At 39.3% G+C, this 22,897-nt stretch overlaps 2 protein-coding genes across 2 annotated transcripts in view; one reads left to right on the top strand and one right to left on the bottom strand.

Moving 5' to 3' along the window:
- LOC127956624 (LHFPL tetraspan subfamily member 3 protein-like) overlaps positions 1-19,585 on the top strand; it is a 32,286-nt gene extending 12,701 nt beyond the window's left edge. Inside the window, exons 2-4 of the mRNA XM_052554698.1 lie at positions 15,254-15,484; positions 17,923-17,960; positions 18,537-19,585. Coding sequence (XP_052410658.1) covers positions 15,254-15,484; positions 17,923-17,939 — 248 coding nt within the window. The 3' untranslated portion in view covers positions 17,940-17,960; positions 18,537-19,585. The remainder of the gene's footprint in view (positions 1-15,253; positions 15,485-17,922; positions 17,961-18,536) is intronic.
- A 659-nt stretch (positions 19,586-20,244) lies between these two features.
- Positions 20,245-22,897, bottom strand: part of LOC127956623 (inactive histone-lysine N-methyltransferase 2E-like) — a 33,033-nt gene continuing 30,380 nt past the window's right edge. Inside the window, 3 exon segments of the mRNA XM_052554697.1 lie at positions 20,245-22,142; positions 22,144-22,506; positions 22,581-22,684. Of these exon segments, the coding sequence (XP_052410657.1) occupies positions 21,477-22,142; positions 22,144-22,506; positions 22,581-22,684 (1,133 nt within the window). The 3' untranslated portion in view covers positions 20,245-21,476.

Raw genomic sequence — 22,897 nt, 5'->3', positions numbered from 1 at the left:
ACCTGCAGCAGAAAACAAATTCAAGAACAGATCTCTGACTGCACTGTTCTTTCTTAACGCTCCCAGCATCTTAGTGTAACTGCTTTTTAATATTTACTGTACTATAATTTAGCTTTTTTTCCCTCAAGGATAAATCATTTTCTGTGGTTATGCCACAAAAGCTGTCGATAGAGGAGAAAATATGAATAAAATATGAAAAGAAAAAGATGAATGATTATCAGTGCATTATCCCAACTCATTCAGAACACCGACACGGTTTATACTTTTATCACACATTTTGTACTGTATTTCTGTATGCAGCCAGAGGCAAATCATATAGAAAGGCTTCAGTATCTTCTCGTCTACTAATCATTGCATTGCTTTACTGTTCATAAGCATAAAGGGATGTTTCTTGACTGTATGTATGTGTGAAGGTGTATTAACATTTTAAGAAAGAAATACGATTTTAAGCCACGGAAAATCATGGGACCTCATAAAAATAAAAATCACGAGAGTCAGAGATCGACTTGCACTTTATATTTCCCTACATGTTAGTACTTGAAAGCCAATCTGAGCCTCTGCTTTTGTTGCAGCAGCAGCAGGTCCGGTGGGAGACTGAGGCTATCCAGTGACAGCCGAGAGAATCGAACGTCTTTAGACAGTTTCATGCTTTGCTCATCTCTCCCAGACCCTTTGATATTATGTATGTGCCAGTGATGGTCATTCCTAGTTTGTTTGATGTGTAGAACTTGGCCTCACAATCCATCCACCCCCTCACAGATAAAACCTGCTTCTGATCAAAGTCCCGTCTGCCCTTGTGTGTCCTATGACTCATTCCTCAAGACTCGTCACGGACAGCCAAAACTACAACTTCTAAGACATTCTAGAAGGATATATTGTACTTCTAGTGTTTTAGGCACAAGTTAATATCTCAGACCAGTGCTTAGGATATTAGGGACCCTATCATACACCCGGCACAATGCGAAGCAAGGTTTTAGCACCAGTGTGTTTGCTAGTTTCAGTCCATTTGCATTGTCCCGTCCAGCACCACATTGTTTAATTAGCAAATGCATTTGCGCCCGTTTGTGTGCCCATGGGCGTGCTGGTGTAAAAAAAAAAGAGGTGTGTTCAGGTGCATTGCTGGCACATTGCTATTTTAATGAGCTGAAAATAGACTGCGCCATAGACCAACTCAAACCTGGTCTAAAGTCTAAAGTCAATAGCGCGATACTTTGTTCGCGTTGACTTTGCCTTGTTACACACAGGGATGCGCATCACACAAATATGCCAAATATTAAAAACAAAAGGATTACAGTATAAAAGAATATTATTGTGTAGGCTACATAAATATAAAAATGTAATGATGGATAGTCATTGAATGTATTAGAATTAGGCTACCTATTTGCAATTCAGCGTATTACTACTTATAATGATGAATGAAATTGGCAAATTAATTGAACAATTAAGAAATTGTGAAAAGAATGGTTTGACATTAGTTTTGTGAAAGTATACATTAAAAATCTCTGCATTAAACTGAAACAGCAAACGAGCTTAACAAGATGTGGATTCACGCACTGCCAGCAGGTGGTGCATAAAGTGTTTCCTTGGTTTCCGCTGTAAACAAAGCAGCGCTGCATTTATGAACTTTAATATGCATTATTTGACAGAGGTAAGTTCCCCTCAGACAGACATTCATATAAAAAAACCTACCCCTAAATGAATCACAGTTTATTTAGCATCTCAACCGATTTGAATCGTCACATATTTGAATCGATTTTCAACCGACTCGCGGTTAATCGTTATAAACATATTAGCAATACCATTTGGTCGGTGTACTGCAAGTCACATTGTACATTAGTCAATGATGTATAAGACTTTCAATGACAAGGAAAAGGAAAATCAGGTTTAAACCCCACAAGTTCTTGTAATGTATTTTTGTATTAATTTCTTTAATATAGCACCCCTTGTGGCAATGATGCAGAATGCAACGATTTGAGCATAAAATATAAGAAAACTGTAAATGTTGACCAACAGAACACCGCCTCACAGCACACGTTGTAAATCCACTTCTTTCCAAACCCACACAATGCCCTTCTTTTCAGCGTCCTTGTCAATCAATACATAATAATGGATAGAGTTTGTCTGAGCCAGACCAGAGGCCATTAGCAAGCGTATCAGTGTGCTGTCAGAATAAATTACAAGGCTGATGCTCTGCAGAGGAGAGAAATCTCTCACCTATGGAGGCCGAAAAGAGCCGCTGTGGCTCAGATGAGAAGGATAAACTGACCTCTACAGTTAGTACATTAAATCAAACAGGCAGGGCAAAGATTTTTGAAGAGCACAGAAAGAACCGTTTTCTCTTCACTAAAACACACCTTCAGTGTTTTCATAGGAAACCAGTTACAACACATTGAATGAACTGCATTTCTCTACCCCAAATCAAAGATGTCAACGGGATGTTAACTTGATGCTTGCTCTAATGACATTGATTTCTGTGCGGCAAGACGTGCATTTGTTTTTTTGATGTATCAGAACATTTTTGATGGCGACTTCTAAACATTGCTTAGAAGCACTGAAAACAGAGAACAATTACATAAGCAGAACGGAATGGGCTTCAGGTGTCAAAAAAAAGGCAAAGTAAAGTGTGTGTGAAACCAGTTTTGGAAAGTAAGTCCCCCTGTGTGTATAGATGCCTGGGGAGATGAGTGTTTCAGTGGGAATGGAAAGCTGCGCTTCTGTTCTGAGCCCACTACCATCAGCACTTTCTACTTTCATCCCTCATATAAATGATATTTTTATACTTTCTACCTGTTTTAAGTTGCAGTAAAATGAAATAACATTTAAATGTTATGAACTTATGACTCAATTATTATTATTATTATTTTTAATTAGCACCAGAGCCATTATTTATTTGCTACCCTCACCTGATGGAGTCTTTTAATAGACCACATTTTCATAGAATATACAATTTTTTTTAATGACTTTGTTGCTTACAGGCTTAACCTAATTAAAATAGAAGCCTGGAATGAATCATTTAAAACCTCATAGATTATAGAAGATAATATGCATAATTAGGTGCACGCTGGTATAGTGCATGGTGGATATCTACCTAGAGATTTTGCATATTTCATAATTTGCTTTGGAGGTTTAGAAAATGAGTTGTCATGGAAATATGAACAGAAATCATATATACATATACATACATACATACACACACACACACACACACACACACACACACACACACCACAACTGTAGTTATAAAATGTAGCAATATAGCAGATGCGCTCTAATAATGCAAAATGGGCTATTGTTATTACTTGCCGCATAAACCACAGGTTTGTGACTTGGCAAATGTAGAGGGACACATTAGAAGGCTCCAGTTAATATCAGTAATAACTTACAACACTTACGGCTGCCAGTGCAAAGAGAGATTTATTGGAGATGGATTCAATTCTGGAAACCTGAGCTATAACCATAAGACTGTATGACATATTGAGCGGTCTACTTCCTTTCCCAACTAACAATGATGATCTAGTTTTTCACTTAACTACATTTACATCCACTGTCTTGTCCACTGTCAATTCATTGCGCCAATGTATTGTTCGACAGAGAAACCTTGCTGACCCTTTTGTTTAAAACCCTAAGATAAATGCATTAATATATAAAACATTTTTGTAAGAGTTTAGTGGGATAAAAAAAAACTCTGGTCCTGCCAGTAGCTTTAAGCACATAATGGTTTCCAACACATAGGAAAATAATATTCACAAATAGGTTGAATGTTTTAAAACCCATTTGGACCTCAGAACCGTGTAGCTGACGCAGAACCCATTCAATTAATATGGTTATAAAAGAGAATATGAGATTTTTTTATATGAATAAATAGGGCCGGCCTAAACATAATTTCATTACAAAAAGATACTTGTGTAGGTTTTCTAGGCAGCAGTAATAGATCAAATGATGGAGAAAAGAGCAATCACAGGGCTTATATATCCAGACATTTTAATGAGCCAGGCAGTGGCTGTATTGCAGTGGTGGGTGATGCTGTACAGCCCCAGAAAAGTGTGCCAGAACTGCTGCATCCTCCACAATCTAGTTTTCACAACCAACCTGCAATGTGGGAAACTGTAGGGCTTGGATTGCACTCAACACAGATGTTATAGGAGCATCTGTCCGTTAGCTGATTTGCATAATTCCTAAATTATGAATCGGATGCTAAAACAACAGACACAAGTAAACAGCGCTATCGGCGGGGTGCAATTCGTTCTAATTCAATTCCCCCTTGGGTTATCTCTCAGTCCAGCATGGAAAGACACCAGAGAGGCAGAGATAGTGCTCAAGAGAGCTTTAGTGAGTTCTCAGCCCAGGAACAGCCATGAGAATCTGCAGGGGGGAAATGAACGGATAGAAACAAAGGCATAAAAGAGTAATGAGAACAGAAGAGGCGATAATGCAAAGACCAAGGCATGTAATTACATCTGGAATTCATTTCTGTAATTACATTAATTACACTGTTGACCCATCCCTTACCTACATCCCACCTCAAAAATCGCAGGAAAAGTGTTTTGCAATACCATATAAACACAATAAGTAATCTGTACTTATTTTTTGGATGCAAGTATGTAATGGTTAAAGCCACCTAATACAAAATGGAACCACATTATGAATAAAATTCTTGCTTCCGCTGTCAAAGGAAACAACACGTTCTTACATCGTTTGTTTTAAAGGTCATTCAAAAGGTCCTGTTTATTTGGGTTTCGCCACAGATGAAACATGTTATGACAGACGTGCACGTTGACAGCTGACCTCCTCAGATGCGCGGAGCTTAGTTCGCATGCAGCCTGATCTTTGAAAACCACCTCTTTGGAAGTTGTCATGGAAACTGCACACTTCTCTGCCCTCCCCTTTTCTGCGGAGCGGCTATGTGCAGATGCAGTGTTGCACAATTAGTCTCGGTCGGATTCATACACGTGTCGAGCGGTGGGGGTCGAGTGGATGGGAGGGTTTCGTACATGTGAACGCACACGCTCCGAGGGGCATGGCAGAATTGCACCTTCTGGAATTACTTTAGTAGACCACTCAGCAGGTGGTCTCTGATACTAATCTGGTTTCCTGGAGCTGTAGCACCAATTAGAGCAAGAATAACTAGAGTGTTGCAGTTCTAACAGGAGCCGTGGTGCCATTCCATTTATCTTTTTTCACTATATAATTTAAAAGATATTAGAGGAAGTGCACATTATGGTTATTAAACCCCCAACATCTGAGGGTGTGATGTAATGATTAAGCCACAGTAGGCAGTATTTAAAACTAGATGCTGCACAGTGTTGTTGCATCTTTTATTGTGACTGACGACATATAGACCGTTTCAAGATGGTGGAAGCATTAACGTGTCTAAGCAGGTCGAATGTGGCATCTACCTATACATATCTATGAGTAGACTAATGCAGGGAATAGTAAATGAGGGTATATGGGGCGATTTCGAATACAGCTCGATTTACGATGAAGAAACCCAAATGGTCTTGAGACCAGAATATCACATATTCAGAAAAACTGCATGGCAACACCCTAGGAAACAGATAGCAATGGGCTGAAAACCACTCTGCAAACATTAGCAACTGTAAAACAACACTGTCAATTACCTACAAAACCATAGCAAACATTTAGAACACCCTAGCAATCAAACAGTAATGTAGAACAATCTGGAACAGTACATATTTTCAATCTCTTCCTAATCAAACACGCCTGATTCAATTTCAAGAGACTCCAAAACCTCAAACGGGTGGTTCAGATAAGAGAAACATCCAAAATGCATACTATTGGTGTGCCTCAAGGAACAGGGTTGGGAAACACTGCTTTAGTAACACTCCGAACGCTCCACCAAAGGTGTTTTCAACAGTTCTGGAGGGCCACTGACCTGCAGTTTATCACCAATCCCCGATCAAACTTCTCAGTGATCCTGAAGACTTGAATTAGCCTGTACACATAAACATTTATACAAGACCGATAACGTCTCAAATGCGTAACTAAAGACCATCGCATTCTGCACTGCTTTTTAAAAAACCGTTCCTGAACACTGCGCCTCACATTTTTAGACGTAAAGAAACTTAAAAACTAAAAGAGCAGTGAGAGATATTCTGATTAACATGAATAACAGACACCAGGAATATTAGACTGCTGTCACTTTAAGAGCTGCCCAGATCCAATATATTGTTACGCGTGTTTTCTTTCTCAGCTGTTTGGTTTTACTTAAGACGTAAATTACGTACTGTATTTACAAGGATAATTGCAAAGATGGGCATTTTGACAAATAAGTGTGTGTATTTAACTGTTCGAGCACTATAAAGTGGCAAAAATAACTATAACTATGAGCAGTATTCATGTGCGCGTGCCTTTTCGCTGTGTTACCTTATTAGATACTTGAAAAAAGTAATTTCATTACGTAATTCGCGTTACTTGTAATGCGTTACCCCCAACACTTATTATAAAAGACACACACACACACATAAATGGGGTGTCCTGCACTGATCAGCCCTCTCTGCTCCTGCAAAGCATCGAATCTAAGACCCAGAGCCAGCGCACACTGATCCAGGCACAGTGCACCAAGGATAAAACGTTCTTAGGCTCTGCGCCACATCTGAGGAATATTAAAACAATCCCATCAGCCAACTTCAAACGCTCGGCTCACGCGGAGAAAGAAAAGAGGACATCTGTAGAATATTCAAAGAAACGCTCCTTCCTCTGAGTGCTGTCACACAGTCTGGGAAACCTGAGAGAAAGAGATTATCTCTGAATTTAGATGAGCTGTGCTAATACAACAGAACGCAGAGAGGGAAGCAGAAGCTCTAGTGTCTGTCAAGGAGCGCAGATGAGGACTGCATTTGGCAGGACACGCCAAGCATCCCACGGACACTTCAATGAGTGCTTGGCAGGGATAAATAAACTCCCCTCCTGGGGGCCCCGATTCAAAACTTATTGGTTTCCAACTGAGAAGAGGAAACAGCTATTACATAGTATTGCATTCTGCCAAATACAGACGCAACACGCTGGTTGCTATCCAAATAGGCTTGCAATGCCAATCGGGCTTGTGTGGTTGAAATAAGTGCATCAGAACGATAAAAGAGGATTTTTCTCTTAATCTGTTTGCTTTTTCTTACTGTCTGTGAAGGGCTTGATGCGTGCCCTGTAGAGCTCAATGTTTGTGTCTCTCTCTCCTCTCATTAAAGCTGTATTTTGGCACACTCATTTAGTTTCCTCCCACACTTGGCGGGTGTGCTCGTGCTCGCCAGTAATTAATTGGACCACCTGTTCCCAATCACCTTTACTGTTCCACCGCCCCCAAAGAATTATGGGATATGTAGTCTTCTGCGCAAGGGTAATGAGGTTATATGTGCACACGTTAAAAAGGTTAAGACAGCATATTTTCAAGATATTAAATGTAATGCGTTTTTGGACGTATTGTAGATTTGCCTTAAATACATAAACTGCAGTGACACAGAGAAAGAGAGAGAGAGAGAGAGAGAGAGAGAGAGTTTTTTATGACATATGTGTACAGCTTACTGAATTATGCTCAAGTATACTGTTTTAGAAATAGCATGTGAAGCAGAAATATATATATATATTTTTTTATAAACCATAGGGCCTAGTAGGCTGTTAAATTTCCTTTGCAGTGCAGTTCAGCTATCAATTGTACTAAAAATGTTTTTTTTTAAATGAGTAAAAGGGATAAGACATATTTAGAATGAAATTAAATGAAATATATACATGTAGTTTAATTATAACCAGCATGTGTTGTCACAGTGCATTTTTTAATTTGCAAATGATACATGCAATGCTGTTTAAAAACTTCTCCCAAACTAAGTGTGTTGGGTAGAATAATATTGCTGTCTATCTGCCTACCAAAGTATGTACAGTAAACATAGTTTATAATGCAGAAAAAGTAAAGAGTAGTGTGGTAGTTTGCCTTCCAAAAATAGCCAGACAGACAGCGGGAAGGATAAAAGAGCATCTGTGTCAGTTGTGCTGGCCTGGTTTGCCCAGGAGGGAGGAGTTCAGGAGCGCTGCAGTCTATACACACCCATCACCTATCAAACACCTCACAAGACTGTCTCCATGACAACACAACTCACTCCACATACCTGGCACTCGTTCAGAGCCAACTCTCAGCTGCGGCGTCAATAATAACTCCGCTGCATCTCTTACACTTTCCTTAGAGCCCTTTTATTTAATGCAGTCTTGATTCAGAGGCTGCATTGTAAAACTGAAAGGGTTTTCATAAACAATTATCTTTTTTTTTTTTTTTTTTTGCATTCCATTGCAATTAATATGAAGCTAACATTTCAAATAGCTACCTGCATTCTAGCTGACTTTTGACTTGTTCTTGGTTTATATTTGATCACAGTTTATATTATAATATTAACTATATTACGGTTATTAGCAAACCATTAACTATGACTTTTGCTTTAATAAACTCCTAATTAGCTGCTTATTAATACTTTGTAAGGTAGTTGTTACGTTTAGGTATTGGGTAGGATTGGGGATGTAGAATATGATCATACAGGATATGTGCTTTATAAGTACTAATGTGTTATGATTATGCATTCTAATAAACATTGAATTGGTCCCTATACTAAAAAGTGTTACCAGATATTTCTACACAAAATAAAAAAATGCAAAAGGACCCTTTTTTTATTTCCAAGATGAAAGCTAGATTCCTCTCACTTAATTTAATATGCAAAGTGAGGTCATACGGCAGTAATGTGGCATACTCATAATGTGTTACTTCACATACCATTTAAAATATATGAGGTTGTGTACAGTCTAAATGCCATTATAAGCCAGTTTTAACCATATTATTTGCCTGCATTATTATGTGCATCTACTGCAGACCCAAAACTCTTAACAAAACCTAGTTTTGACATAATCCAGAGTGAGATTGAACATGCGAGCCTGTGATATCGAACATATGCCACTGTCAGAGCAGAGAGGCCCATCCAGGATTTAATTGACACAGTCACAGACAGATGTTTGTCTGAAGCCGGCTGAACCCAAATTTGTCTTGCGTCAGTTATGCGTGAGAGCACAGCTTGAGTCTAGACAGATGCATACATGATGAGGTGAATGAAAAAGGTAAAAGAGTGCCAAAGACGTTACGACAGACCAATCTAGATAAATAGACAGACAGAAGGATAGATGGATTGCGTTTAGCCTGGGTTGATGATTTCAGATCTCAGAGATGACTACATAAGATTTGAAACAGCCTCCCGCTGCTAAAAACCAACAATCCTAGGGACACACGGGCCTGTAAAAATTTAATCTTCAATCATTTTTACGACTTACCTTGTCACCCATGGGAGCGTCTACAAATCTCCTACAGTGTCCGTAACAGAGGCATTGATTCTGCAGCACTCCCACTGATGCACTTGCATTAGCTACGACAAGATGCATTCACTGTCAAGCTGTAAAAATGGATTGAAATTAACTAAAACATTTCTTTTGAAGTTCAACTTCTTACACTACCCAATATGGTGTCTGTGTTCATTTAAGGGGGCTTTCACAAATGGTTTGATTGCTTATACTGTAGCAAAGTTTGAATGCCTGTATATGTTAAACACTGTGTTTTTTGATTCCATACAGTAGTATGGTTATTTTATCATAATTCATAATGGCAGCTGTTTCCACAGAGTGTGGCTGCAGGACAAAAGGTGGCAAAATGTATAGCGTTACTCACCTCACTTTTATAATTTGGTTTCCTTTCCAAAGTGTGAACACATAAATGCACTTAATTTAACTTTGTTTAATGCTAGTCAAGTTTCCCGTCTCATAGCGCAAAGTTGTCTTCCATGCGATTTATGCGCATTTTGTAATATTTCAAAATGTGCATTAAAATAGGTGAATGGAAACATATTGTCTATAAAGATTACAGCAACATTTACCTTCAATAAAAATAACCTCAGGTAATCCTATCCCTTGCAAATAGACAAGCTGTAAATTTATACGTAAATATTCTGTCAACGTCTGTTAGCTCTTCTCAACAGAGAAGAGTTATGGAGAAGAGCTAGTGTCTGACTGCAGGATAAGGGAATTTCATATTACCATGGATGCAGTGAGGTGATTTTCTCTCTCTTTTTCTTCTATTCTTCCCACCATTCCTCCCTCTCTGGAAGAAAATACAACAATCTGCCATTCTCAGGATGAAACGCAAACCCTGAGGCGTTACTCTATTCCTGCCTTGACAATACATTAAGCAGCAAACAACTGCAGCTTAGTGAGAAAGAGGCAAGGAGAGACAGGAAGTCTTTTAACCTTGCATTATCTTCTCCTCTCTCCATCCATCTTGTCTCCTTCCCTTATCGTCCTTGGTGCTTCTTTCTCCTTCTTCCATTGGCTGAGATGTAAATACATTTCAAACAAATGCCAAGTCAAGCGATGTCAGGGGAAGACGAGCGTAAAGAAGCACCTTTTTTCATCCTTCACTGATAACCTGCATACAAAGCTGTGTATAAAGGGACAGTTTACTCCAAAATTACAGTTCTGTCATCATATATACACCCCGATGTATATCCAAACAGGATTTTCTTCCATGCAGTTACATTGTTCAAGATTTTTTTCAATAGATTAAAAGTTAATAGAGACTAAGGCGATCAATTTCATAAAAGTATCATAAAAGTAGACTGTATGAGTTTTGAACTATATTCCAAGTCTTAAAAACGTATATTAATATATATGTATATAAAATATATGCTATTTTTCACTGATAATCTTATTTCAGCTATCGCTTTTAAATTTCCTTTGTGTTCGCGTATTTTTAAAAACAGCGCACCAACGCATCATAACCAGTCTCAATGAAGCAAATTTAAATGTGGAAAAACGTGACAAAGTTGACAGATGTGGTTGATGGGAAATTTATTCTTATTATTTAGAATTTGTTTTGTGCAAATAACGACTTAAAGGGATAGTTCACCCAAAAATGAAAATTATGTCATTATTTACTTACCCACATGTTATTTCAAACCCGCAAAACCTTTGTTCATTATTGGAACAGAAATTAAGATGATTTTAATGAAAGTTTTGTTTTCTTTGCGCACGGAAAGCAGTCTCAGAGCTTCATTAAATTACGGTTGAACCACTGATGTCAAATGAACTATTTTAACAATGTCTTTACTACCTTTCTGGGCCTTGAATGGGTTAATTGCATTGTTGTCTATCCAAGTCAGAAAGCTCTCGGATTTCATCAAAAATATCTTAATTTGTTTTTCCGATGATGAACGATCTTACAGGTTTGGAACGACATCAGGATGAGTAATTAATGACAGACTTTTCATTTTTGGGTGAACTTTTCCTTTATGTTAAGGTCTATACCATATAAATATTAATGTATGATTACAGATGACTGGAATATAGCATGACTCATATAGACTACTTTAATGGAAAATGATGACAAAATGTCAATTTTTAGGTGAACACAAGTTCAGAACAAGTTTTGAAAGGGACTGCTCCATTAGTCAAGTAGCAGCCTTTATATTTTAGCTCTATCAGGGGGCTTTATCAATAAATAGTTGGCTGAGATTACAGGATAGCATGAAAAACATACATGCAGAGAAGAGGAAAGTCTAACAGGGAGGAGAAGGGTATCATACATGCAGAATTCTCCATCTTTAACGGTGTTTATTTATAGCTTCTATCTAGACACATCTTGGATGTGCCACTCACAGCATCTGCATTCAGAGCACTCTCGCTGACCCAGATGCTGCATGAGTGCTCGCTGCCAGCAAAATCAAAGCCCGCACAATACAACCGCAGTCTAATCTATTAGAAAAGCGCTAGTGATACTACAGAACCACAAGTTTGCCTTTCCGTAATCTATTCTGCGGGATCTATTACATAAAAATAAGACAAAATGGGATGAAAAAGACAACTTGTCTTTTGCATGATGGTTGAGATAAGGACAGCTCATTATCAGAGCTCAGCTGTGTGGGTCTCTTCGATAACATTGAAAGGTTTATCAGAAGAGCTCCTCTTCATTAGTATATGTGTGTGGTGCAGTGCTGCAGGCTCTGGAGAGGATGTGAAATGAGAGAAAATGCTGATGTTTTCTATTATTAATAAGGATTTCCCACATAATGTGCATGTGTGTCCATGAATCTAGTTTTAACGAAATACACTCATCAGTTTCCCTCCAGTGAGTCCTACAGTGACGTGACAGGTATACGCAATGTTTGCACTACAAATAGTTCTGTGTGTTTCTAAATAGGTTCTCTAAACTTTTCCTTTATTTGTCATTGGCTAAAAACTTACATCACTAGTTAAAGGGATAGTTCACCCAAAAATGAAAATTCTGTCATTAATTACTTCTCCCTCATGTCATTCCAAACCTGTAAGACCTTCATTCATCTTCGGAACACAAATTAAGATATTTTTGATGAAACTCGAGAGCTCTCTGTCCCTCCATAGACAGCAAGGATCCTTAAAAATCAAGGCTCAGAAACGTAGCAAGGAGATTGTTAAAATAGTCCATGTGAAAATTGGTTCAACTGTAATTTTACTAAGCTACGAGAATTCTTTTTTGTGCAAAGAAAACTAAAATAATGACTTTATTCAACAATTAATCTCCTCTGCATCACCCTAAAGTGCTATTTTGGATAGTATCACACATGTAAACTATGTATGCTGCTCTGTGTCAGCAGCACCATTCGCGGATACGCCGGTTATGTTTTGATCTGAACGTAACTTATCTGCGTACAAACGTTGCAAACTTTTACATATGTGATACTCTCCAAAATGGCTCTATAGGGTAAATGCGGAGGAGACGGATTGGTGATTAAATATTGCCTTTAAGCCAGAAGTTGACATGTCGAAAGGCATGGAAATAAACTGTTTCTCATTCATTTGGTTTTTATTTCTGGTAACATTACCAATGCAATCCCATCCACACTTGAGTCTCATCGTTCCAAAATCCTGCTCCACATAAATGTATTTTAAACATCTACTGACTTCTGATTTGTTGGTATAGAGTTGCATCTACAGCATTTTCACTTACAATGTGGGCAGACAAATTACTTGTCACTGGTTACAGGACATGGTGTACCACCATAAGAACTTAGATGACAACTTCAAAAACAGCAGGAAGTATAGATTCAGTAGCACTGTCATAAACAGCCCCAAGAGAAAACCAGTGCAAATAAACTGTAGATGCAGGGATGAGTGTGATTGGCTCTCAGCTTTGATATGATTACTATTAGACAGCTGAAGGCTATTAGTATAATGATGGTGAAATGTCTTTTGAAGATTCATTTATTAGACACATGAATCAAGACATTAAAGTAAGAGATAGAAGGACAGAGGAAAATGTTTTTAGTGACTGTTTATGGCTCTTTAGCTATTTTATGACACAGCAATCTGTGTGAGAAAGACAAGTAGGAGATGTGTTAATCATGCCTGATTAGTTTGGCACTATCCATATGTGGGCTATTTTATCTCTTATGATACCATTTTACTTCCTACTCAAACCCGTTTAAGTTTTTTTTTCCTATTCTAACCTTTTCTTTCTGACTGTGCTAAATCTGTCCTCCTCGGTTCATTTAACCAGTTATGCTGCCTTCAAGTCCTGCTGGGAAGTTCCTACTTGTGTTTTCGGAAGTGGTAATTACTACATGATATGCATGTAAGTGATTTTGGTGAGAATAAACAGTTGGGCAATTTCATAGATTTTTCTCTTTTTTACTTGAAAATGAAGAACGAAAATTTTAATTGTGTAATTGATGCTGTGTATAATTTTCACACTGCCACAGCAAACTGGAATAGTAGTATAGCCCAGGAAGTATATTTCATCATAAACAAACAGATCAAACTTTATGGAAAGTTTGTTGCTGCTTTTCATCAACTTTATACGTGTATAAATTACATCCATTCGTTTTTTCAGAATGATTGTCCTATGTAGGGTTGGGGAAAGGATGAAGCCTATTCCAACATATTTGAGACTGGATGCATGGGAGAGTCAACGGTGGGGCACCTTCCAGCAGAATTTAGCTTAGCCTCAAATGAAAACCTCCAAACCAGCAACTTTAGTACCACTAGAAGGAAGGTGTGTTAGAGCTAAACTCTGCAAGATAGTAGCCTTCAAGAAACAGGATTGGATAACTTTTTCTATTGGTAACTACAGCATTGTGGTGCCCTTCATGTCTTGTGTGATCAACCCTATATGACTGGAAGGCAGCATCACAAATAATTTGTCTTAACATCCCAAAGAGAAGCCCGGGTTACATTATAAATGATTTCCTGTTGTGTAACTGATTGCATCTGCAGAACACTATTGATGAATCAAAACTGGCACATGCAGTATTCACGGTTCTCGGCACAAAGTCTTCCGGGATTTACAATGATAACTGTCTTATACTCCTGAAAGATGCAGTTTTCCTGTCTAAATTCATCAGGGATGATGTCGGCGCTACTGATCTGAGATCAGATCTATTGCTTGTTCTGTGGAGCATGTGGTAATAGAAGGGTAAAACAAGTCACAGGCTGTCACAAACTAGATAAACGGGTTTCTCAGCCCTGTTCCTGGTGGCAGATTAATAGTACACATTTTTTAACTCTTCCTAATAAAACACACCTGATTCAACACATTACTAGAGCCTCCAAGACATGAGATGGCTGGTTCAGATAACTTTGATCAAGACCTTGATTTGCTGGTTTGGAGGTTTTCATTCGAGGCTAAGCTAAATTCTTCTGGAAGGTGGCCCACCCTTGACTCAGATTATTTGCTTTCTTTACACACTAGTCCCATGAGTCAGATGTAGAACTTCTTGAGAAACGGTGGACAAGCTGTCAGACTTATATTTTTGGCAGGCTCTTAATTGGCGCTCGGGCAAATCTAGGGACCAGAATATCATGGAAACCTGTAGAAACCACCAGAACACCCAAGCAAGCATCTGCAAAACCACCACCTACACAAACTTTAGTAATTTCATTTGATGTGCGAAAATTACTTGTAGCAGCTTTATAGAGAGCTTTATGGGTATGTATGTGAATATAAATTGGGGGCTCGTTCGGTATTGCTGGTACCGCTCTCCTCATTCATCTCAGCTGTCAGACTTCTTATAATCGAATAGAAGAAACTGCAGTGACTTCTTTCATTGGAGCTGATTTGGTTTCCTACCTCACGCTTCACAACTGTCATCTATGATATCGCTTGAAAACAGAAATGCATTCTGCTGTTGATTAAAACCGTAAAACTTTCATTACTTGGACGACTCAAAATGGCTGCTTTCTCTCTTAGGTGTGTGTCTGGTGTTGGGCTGTATGATATATCCTGATGGCTGGGATGCTGATGAGGTGAAGAGGATGTGTGGAGAAGGGACAGACAAATACACCATCGGAGCATGCTCAGTGCGCTGGGCGTACATCCTGGCCATTATGGGCATCTTGGACGCCCTTATTCTCTCTTTCCTGGCTTTCGTACTGGGCAACAGGCAGGATGGACTCATGTCCGAGGAGCTGCTGGGAGACAGTAAGATTACCATTATTATTTCTAAAGAATTATTAATCCGTGTCTACATGTCATGTTTTAACATGGGAGAATGCAGACATACCACTGTCAACTTGAGTTACTTTATGAGTCTTTATGCAAATAAATAACTTAAAGATCGCTGGAAAATAAAAGGTTAAACAATTCATATAGTGTTCAAAACACAAAAATACAAATAGACGCACAAATTGATAATTGGTCCCTTTGACGAAAACACTATTTTGGTAAATATATGTGTATATATATTTGGTCTGTTTTCAGGAACAGTATTTTGGTAAATGTGAGGCAATTGCATACATAAGGAATAACTCATGACGGGCCGTTGAATTATTAGAAAATAATAGTTTTTGTACTTAAATCTCTATTGTGAGTAGGACTTTTTCATCCGCATCTCAACCAATGCCTCTTTTACTGGTTCAAAATCATCATTTTAATGTTGGTAATGGAGGCATGAGCCGTTGATAGCATTCTAATGCAGTTATTATTGAAGTTATTAGAAACAAAGCGAAAGAGACAGAGACACACACACAGAGAGAGAGAGAGCTTGTGTGAATTAGACTGCAGCAGTGTCTCTAAACAGCGCTGTCATTACCTCGCTAGTGAGAAATGTCATACGTATTTACTTGAGGAAAATCTTCTGTCATGTTGTTTTTGTTAGTCCTGTAATTTCCGTTATAACAGTTAACTATGCGAAGTGATATGGAATTGTAATGTGGTCAGGAGAGCTGCTTGGAACCACGTTCGGCGTGCGTATCCCAGAAAATATTTGCACACGTCATAACGTTCATCAGCCAATCAGATTCAAGCATTCAACGGCCCCGTAGTATAATAAACAATTTGTAAGTATTACCAAATGACAGGGATATTTCACCCAAAAAGGAATATTCTGTCAATAATTACTCACTCGCATGTCGCTCCAAACCCATAAGACCTTTGTTCATCCTCAGAACACAAATTAAGATATTTTTTCTGACCTGCTTAGACAGCAATGCAACAAACATGTTCAAGGATCAGCAACATAGTCAGGATATTGTTGAATCAAGTTGTTATTTTTGTTTTGGTTTGCTTTGCATACAAAAAGTATACTGATGTCACGTGGACTATTTTAACGATGTGACAATGTCCTTACTTCCTTTCTGGACCGTGACCGTGTCAGCTGTGTTGCTGTCTTTACAGAGTCAGATAGCTCTCGGATTTCATCAAAAATATCTTAATTTGTGTTCTGAAGATGAAAAAGGTCTTACAGGTTAGGAAAATACGGTGACGAGTTAATATGACAGTCCCACAACTTAATATCTTGTGGCCACGACATATTATCACGTTCCCAGGTCACTGTAGGAACGACATGAGGGTGAGTAATTAATGACATAATATTCATTTTAGGGTGAACTCAATTCAAACTTTTTCTCTGTAAATGAATGCAGAAATGGCCTGGCTAATTGTGTGCATTTCTCATACACATTCTATGGTTTAATTATAATCACAAAATGCATAATTAACATAAATGAAAATGAAGAATAACAAACTGGATTCTCCATTTCTCCCCATAAATGTTCGAACACATCAGTTTTCAACGCGCAGCTGTTGTGCCATTCGGTCCAATTCATTCATTACTAGACAGAGCCAGCCAGCCAGAGGCGAGCGAGGGCAGACCAGCTTGAGACAATAAGACAGAGCGATGGCCATTAAAGATACAATCAGATGATAGGGCTGTGAAGAAAACAGATATGAGAAGGAGCGAGTAAGAAGAGGAAAAGCTTGAAAGGTAGAATTTACCATGGACTGGGGTTAATTGAAGCCTGGGGCTGTGGACCCAGCCATGAATTACTGATGACTGTTTACACAGCTTGCTGTCAGCCTGTCCATATTAATCCCAGGCACAGCATCAGCTGGAACCCATGCTGTGCTGAACAGCACACCTGGAGCAAAACACTATTTATGGATATGGACTATAAAATGCATCATATAATGATGGTAAACGAAAGAACAAACTACACTTCCAGGACATCATGGGCCATAGTTATTATTTTATATAATGGTAATGGAGGGTCACTTCTAGATGTTTTAAGGTTTTATATGAAACTGATGAGCTGCACAATGCAAATGGTGATTTTGGATGTTTGTATAATGATGAATGAGCAATTCACTTCTTAATCCTGGCGGAAAGAGAATTTATTTCATATTTTTGTGAGATGATGGTGTTTGTGCCATCTAGTGGAATTTATTGGTTAGGTTTATCCCAGCTTAGCAGTATTTAAGAAAATCAAATACAAAAGGTCTATTTAATGTGAACTTATCAACTGTGACAGCTGTCAGTAGTTGATAAATAATTCTGCTGCATTTGAAAATTACTCTATGGATTTTAGCTGCGATTTTGCATTAAGTTTGATAGACCTTTCTCCTTTTTTCCCCCTCAACAGAGAATGGAAGTGCATAGACAGACGCCAGATACACGCAGGTGAGTGAGTGTTAGTCAGTATGAGTGAATCTTTACTAAAAAAACACCAAGAAATAGTTTGATGGGATATTTTTGACATTTTCTACTGAAACAGAGTTAGTCTCAGACATATTTAATATTTAATATAGATGCACTACTGTTCAAAAGGTTAGGGGTTATATGATTATTTAAAAATGTTTTTGATCTTGAAAAGATCTATTTACGTTTGTTCCAAAACAGAAATTGTAGAAACGTTAATTGCTTTTATATATATATATATATATATATATATATATATATAAATAAATGTATGAAAAACTTGTATGAGTTCCTTTTCTGTGAAAGAAAATAAAGTAAATAAATTAAAGTCAGTTGGTCCAATGTTTTTTTTTAGACCTTGCCGACAACAAAATTCTTCAAAATGGCTTATTTGGTGCAGAAATAAAGTCATGTTAGGAATGACACAAGGTTGAGTAAATTAGACTGTTTTAATTTGAGTGAATTCTTTTAATGATCTCAAGTTTAGCTTCCATGTGTACATTTCTCAAGTGTAATGCTGTGACTTTATAATAAAACATCACTTTAATCTATTTTCAGGTGTTTCTGTCTCGTTCAAGGAAAATCATTATATGAAATCCCAATCCAGCTTTACCCATCATCCCGAGGACAGGAAGCCTGACTGCAGCAGTTTGAAAAAACGTTAAAGCGAAGGATGCAAACTGGGTGAATGGAGTTGGGAACTCACTGCTTTTCTGTCCATATATCCCTTCTTTGCACATCACTCCCTGGAATTGCTTCTCAAGAAATCCCTCTCCTATTCTGATTTACCGTGTTCTGTGCTACTAACATGATAGGGCAGCTAATGCACCGTTTAGAACTAACTTCGACTTGGATTAATAATAATAAAAAAAAGTTATTTATTTTATGTTTCAAAATGTACAATTATTTGCCCACAACACTATCCAACGTTGTTTAAAGGGGTATGTAAACAGAAGTTGAGAGTTCACTGTTAATACATTTTAAAAATAAGTGTCAAAATTAGGGGCAGACTTCTCTGCCATTAGTAATTGTGCGCAAGTCAAGTATATACAGAAGTAGGAGAGTGTTTTAAGTATTATGTATTGAGTGTATATGTTGAATTTCTGTACGTCTCTAATTCGATATTTACTTCTCGGCAGTGTTGGTGCTGTATAGTTATGTGTGCCATAATTATGATGTTCTCAGCTGGTACCGTTTTGTACTCTTGGTATACTCATTCTGTTTGACCAAGATGAACGAACAGCCTAGGATCACCAATCGAAAAAATGAAAACGCCATGGGAAAACCTGGAGAACGCAAAAGCCCGCAGGAAATGACCTCCCTGTGTACCTAGTGGCACTCACTCCTTCCCTTCTTAGACAGCTGAAGAGTTTGGACAATGCTGGAGGAAGTTCTGAAGGGAAAGGGAAAAAAAATGGTTTGCTTTATTTATTGGGTGTCCGTCTTGTCAGATGATGTTGTATGTAGAAAATGCTGTAAATACACCATTAAAATGTATTGGTTATAAAAGTCAATTAAAGACAATTCACCCACATTAAAGAATAAAGATTTTACCTCTACGACTACAATCAGGATATTTTATTCTGAGCGTTGTTGTAAAGAACAAACGGTAATATTGATCTTATTTTCATTTTATTTTTACAGGCCAGCGGTGTCCAATATTGCTCCTGGATTACCCTTTTCTGGATTGCTAGAAACATTCAGGCAAGTTTGTTTTTAGCTAGTTGTGACCAAAATCTGCCGTCCAGGAGCAGGACTAGACACCCCAGACCTGCACTAGGTCTTCAACACTGCAAAAGTTGAACATTGCATTATCGAGAAACATACAAACATTAGCGGTTATAGCTAACTGTATCTATGCAGCCCTTATGCTCTTCTTTCTTCATAACCTTTCTACCTTCGTTCCAGTTGATTATAACTTCTGGCTTGATGTTGATTGGTCATGTAATCTCTCTTCCTTCATTCCGATTGGGCTTCTCAAGTCTGCTTTGATTCTGATTGGTCACAAAACCTCTTTTCCTCCGTTCTGTTCGATCGAAGCAAAAACAGTATCTTTTAAGCATCTATCAGATTTTATTGACAGAAAACAACTAGGTTTATATGTTCAATGAGAACCTTAAATTAGGTCTCGGCAACAGCAGTCTCTTCAAACCTTCATTGGAGCACCTCTTCACAGTGTCCTTCACAATGAAAGAAAAGTTATCATTGGGAACATGTAAACATCAAAAACAGCCCCCTTTCCCTTCCCAGTAAAACACACGAGACATTTGGTTGGTATAAAACTGTCATTACAGTGATTTATTATAATGAACCATGAAAATAGCCAACCAGTGCTGTGTCTGTGAGCCTTTGTCCTTCTCACACACATACACTCACACACACACACAAACAGTAAAAAAAATAAAATAAACAAAAATAATAATTATAATAATAAACCAGAGAGGAAGAAATAAAAATAGTGCTACAGTCACAGAAACATTCAGCGATTTTGTCAAGAGCGCTTGTATTTACAACCATATTCCAAAATGGGGATGGGAGCGAATTATACAAGCATAGAAAAGAAAAGAAGCCAATATTTACAACTGTTTCTGGAGAAAGCTGGAGTAACCATCTATACATTAAATTACACTTTCTACAAATAACCATTGATATTCAAAAATAAACCGCTTACCCCCTACAGGAAGGACCTCTCTTTCTGAAGCTGCCACAGAGAACAGCACGCATCTGTCTGTGCCGTATTTGCCTTCCGTTTCTCATGCGCACTTCAAATATGCACAAGGAAACGGGCGGCACGCAAGCACACACGCTCCCTTCTGCTTATAAACAGACACTCATGCACACAGACTCGCTCATTCACACAAGTGCAGTCTCCTGGGGCAGTGAAGCGGCCTATCAGAAAGGTCTCCTCTGAATTTCTGCAGCGGTGCACAGATATTTTTGTTACATGGAGGAATAAAAAAAATAATAATTCTGTAATTTTTTTTCTCTATACAAAACCTTTTTGCTATATAATGAGCCACTAGATAAAACAAATAACTGATGAATGAAAAACAGTTAGAAACGGGAAGAACAGGGAAAGGCAAGGAGGAAACTGGAATGTCCCATTGCGTTGTACTGCACTGGGAGGATAGAGGAAGGATTCAACGGGAAGAGACCGGAAAGGGCGATTAAAATGACTAAAAACATTAAAAATAAAAAACAGACGTCTGGAAAAGACAGGATGGCAGTACAAGACTACAGGAAGGAGAGAGGTGTGGGGGATTCTGGGTAAATGATGAGCACCAGGGTTCATTAACCATCATCATTTACACAGTCTATTTTTACAGTTCTCGTTTTTCTTTTTAAAATGTACCCTTCTCCCCCCACCGGTTTCCATTAGCCTTTGTGAAAAGGTACATAGAAAATATTTACAGTGGTGCTGTGTTGCCTATGTTACACGATGTAGCTCCGCCCCTCTCTGAGCGAGTTTGTCTAGGGGGCGGGGTTAAGTGGGTGTGGTCAGTGCCAGCCTGTGCCCAAGTAGCCGGTGCTGTGAAAGGGGGTGGACGAAGGGGTAGGTCCTCGGTTACCGCCGGCGATCTGCAAGACGCTCGGATTGGGCGGGGTCTGTGAGGGAGGAGTTTGTTGGGGAGGTGGTGGTGGAGGCGGGGGTAACACAGTTTGTTGATACGTGGAAGGGGTTACTGAGGGGTTGGCTGGTGCAGACTGGTGAAGTAGAGTGGTTTGAAAGCCACCGATGGTCTGGAACGGGTGCGGTGCAGTACTGGAGGGAGCGGGGGGAGGGGGCGGTCCTTGTTTGATTGACAGGAGAGTGCCGCTATTGGGCGGAGGCTGCTGGGAACTCTGTGCCTGAGGAGGTGGAGGAGGAGGTGGGGGCGGGGCAGAGCTCAGTAGAAGTTGATGCTGCTGCATCGGAGGAGGTTGCAGATTGACATGCAGCAAGGTGGGACCAGTTTGTGGGTGGGGAGGAGGAGGAGGGGGCGGCGGGGGAGGGGCGGCACTGCTTTGGTAATGCAATGCATGATGGGTCTGTAGGATAGGTTGGGAACCGGGAGGAAAGAGTGATGCCACGGTAGGCTTGAACGCAGGAAACGGCGCAGGAGCAGTGGTAGCCTGAGCAGGGAAGTAGGAAGCTGAAGCGGGTGGAGCTGGGGGTGGAGGGGGGTGGCGGCGGTGGGGCATTTTGGGGGTTATACTGAGGGAAAGTGGCCGGGCCAGACGTAGCCTGGGGTTGAGGCTGGTTCTGAGGCTGAGCTGTCAGGAAGGCTCGCTGGCCACGGTAAGGTGAACCTTGGGGCTGCGCTTTGGGAGAGTGCATGAGCGAAGGTCCAGCGTAGTGACTCTGCGAGGCACCAGAAGGCCCGCAGTGCTGCTTGCTGGGCGTTAGTGCAGCTGGTTTGGAGCTTGAAGTCTTGGTGCTGGACTGCTGGATGGACAGTGCCTGAGGCTGAGAAGGACCACGAGGCTGTGCTTCACCATCTTCCTCCTTCAGGGGTCGAGACACAGTCTGGGGTGCTGGAGAACAAGGCTGTAAATGGAAAGAAAAATGCTTAACATGAACTTGCTGGTTGAGAAATCATGCTGCCAAGAAAAAAATATTACATCGAGGGAAGGTTCTCTTACTGCATGTGTCAAAGGGCTCTTGCAGCTCTTGGGAGAAGGACATTCCTTCACCTGGGAGTCGCCACCCTCTGTCTCTCCACTGTCTGAAAATGAGACAAAGTAGGTATTTTAATATTAAGATTAGAAGATCACTGTTCCCACACCTTTTTAATCAATATAACCTTTTTACAAAGATTAGCTCCAACCTACTGCTCAAGCACACCTGACCGACTACATTGAATATCCGTTTCATTTAGGGTCTGAGCTAAACTCTGCAGTAAAGTGATCCTTAAAGAGCAGAATTGGACTCCTCTGGG

This window comes from Carassius gibelio, chromosome B4 (genome assembly GCF_023724105.1).
Source record: "Carassius gibelio isolate Cgi1373 ecotype wild population from Czech Republic chromosome B4, carGib1.2-hapl.c, whole genome shotgun sequence".
Lineage (NCBI taxonomy): Eukaryota > Metazoa > Chordata > Actinopteri > Cypriniformes > Cyprinidae > Carassius > Carassius gibelio.
Note: the sequence above shows the minus strand (reverse complement) of the source record. Positions and strands in the feature narration are given on the sequence as shown.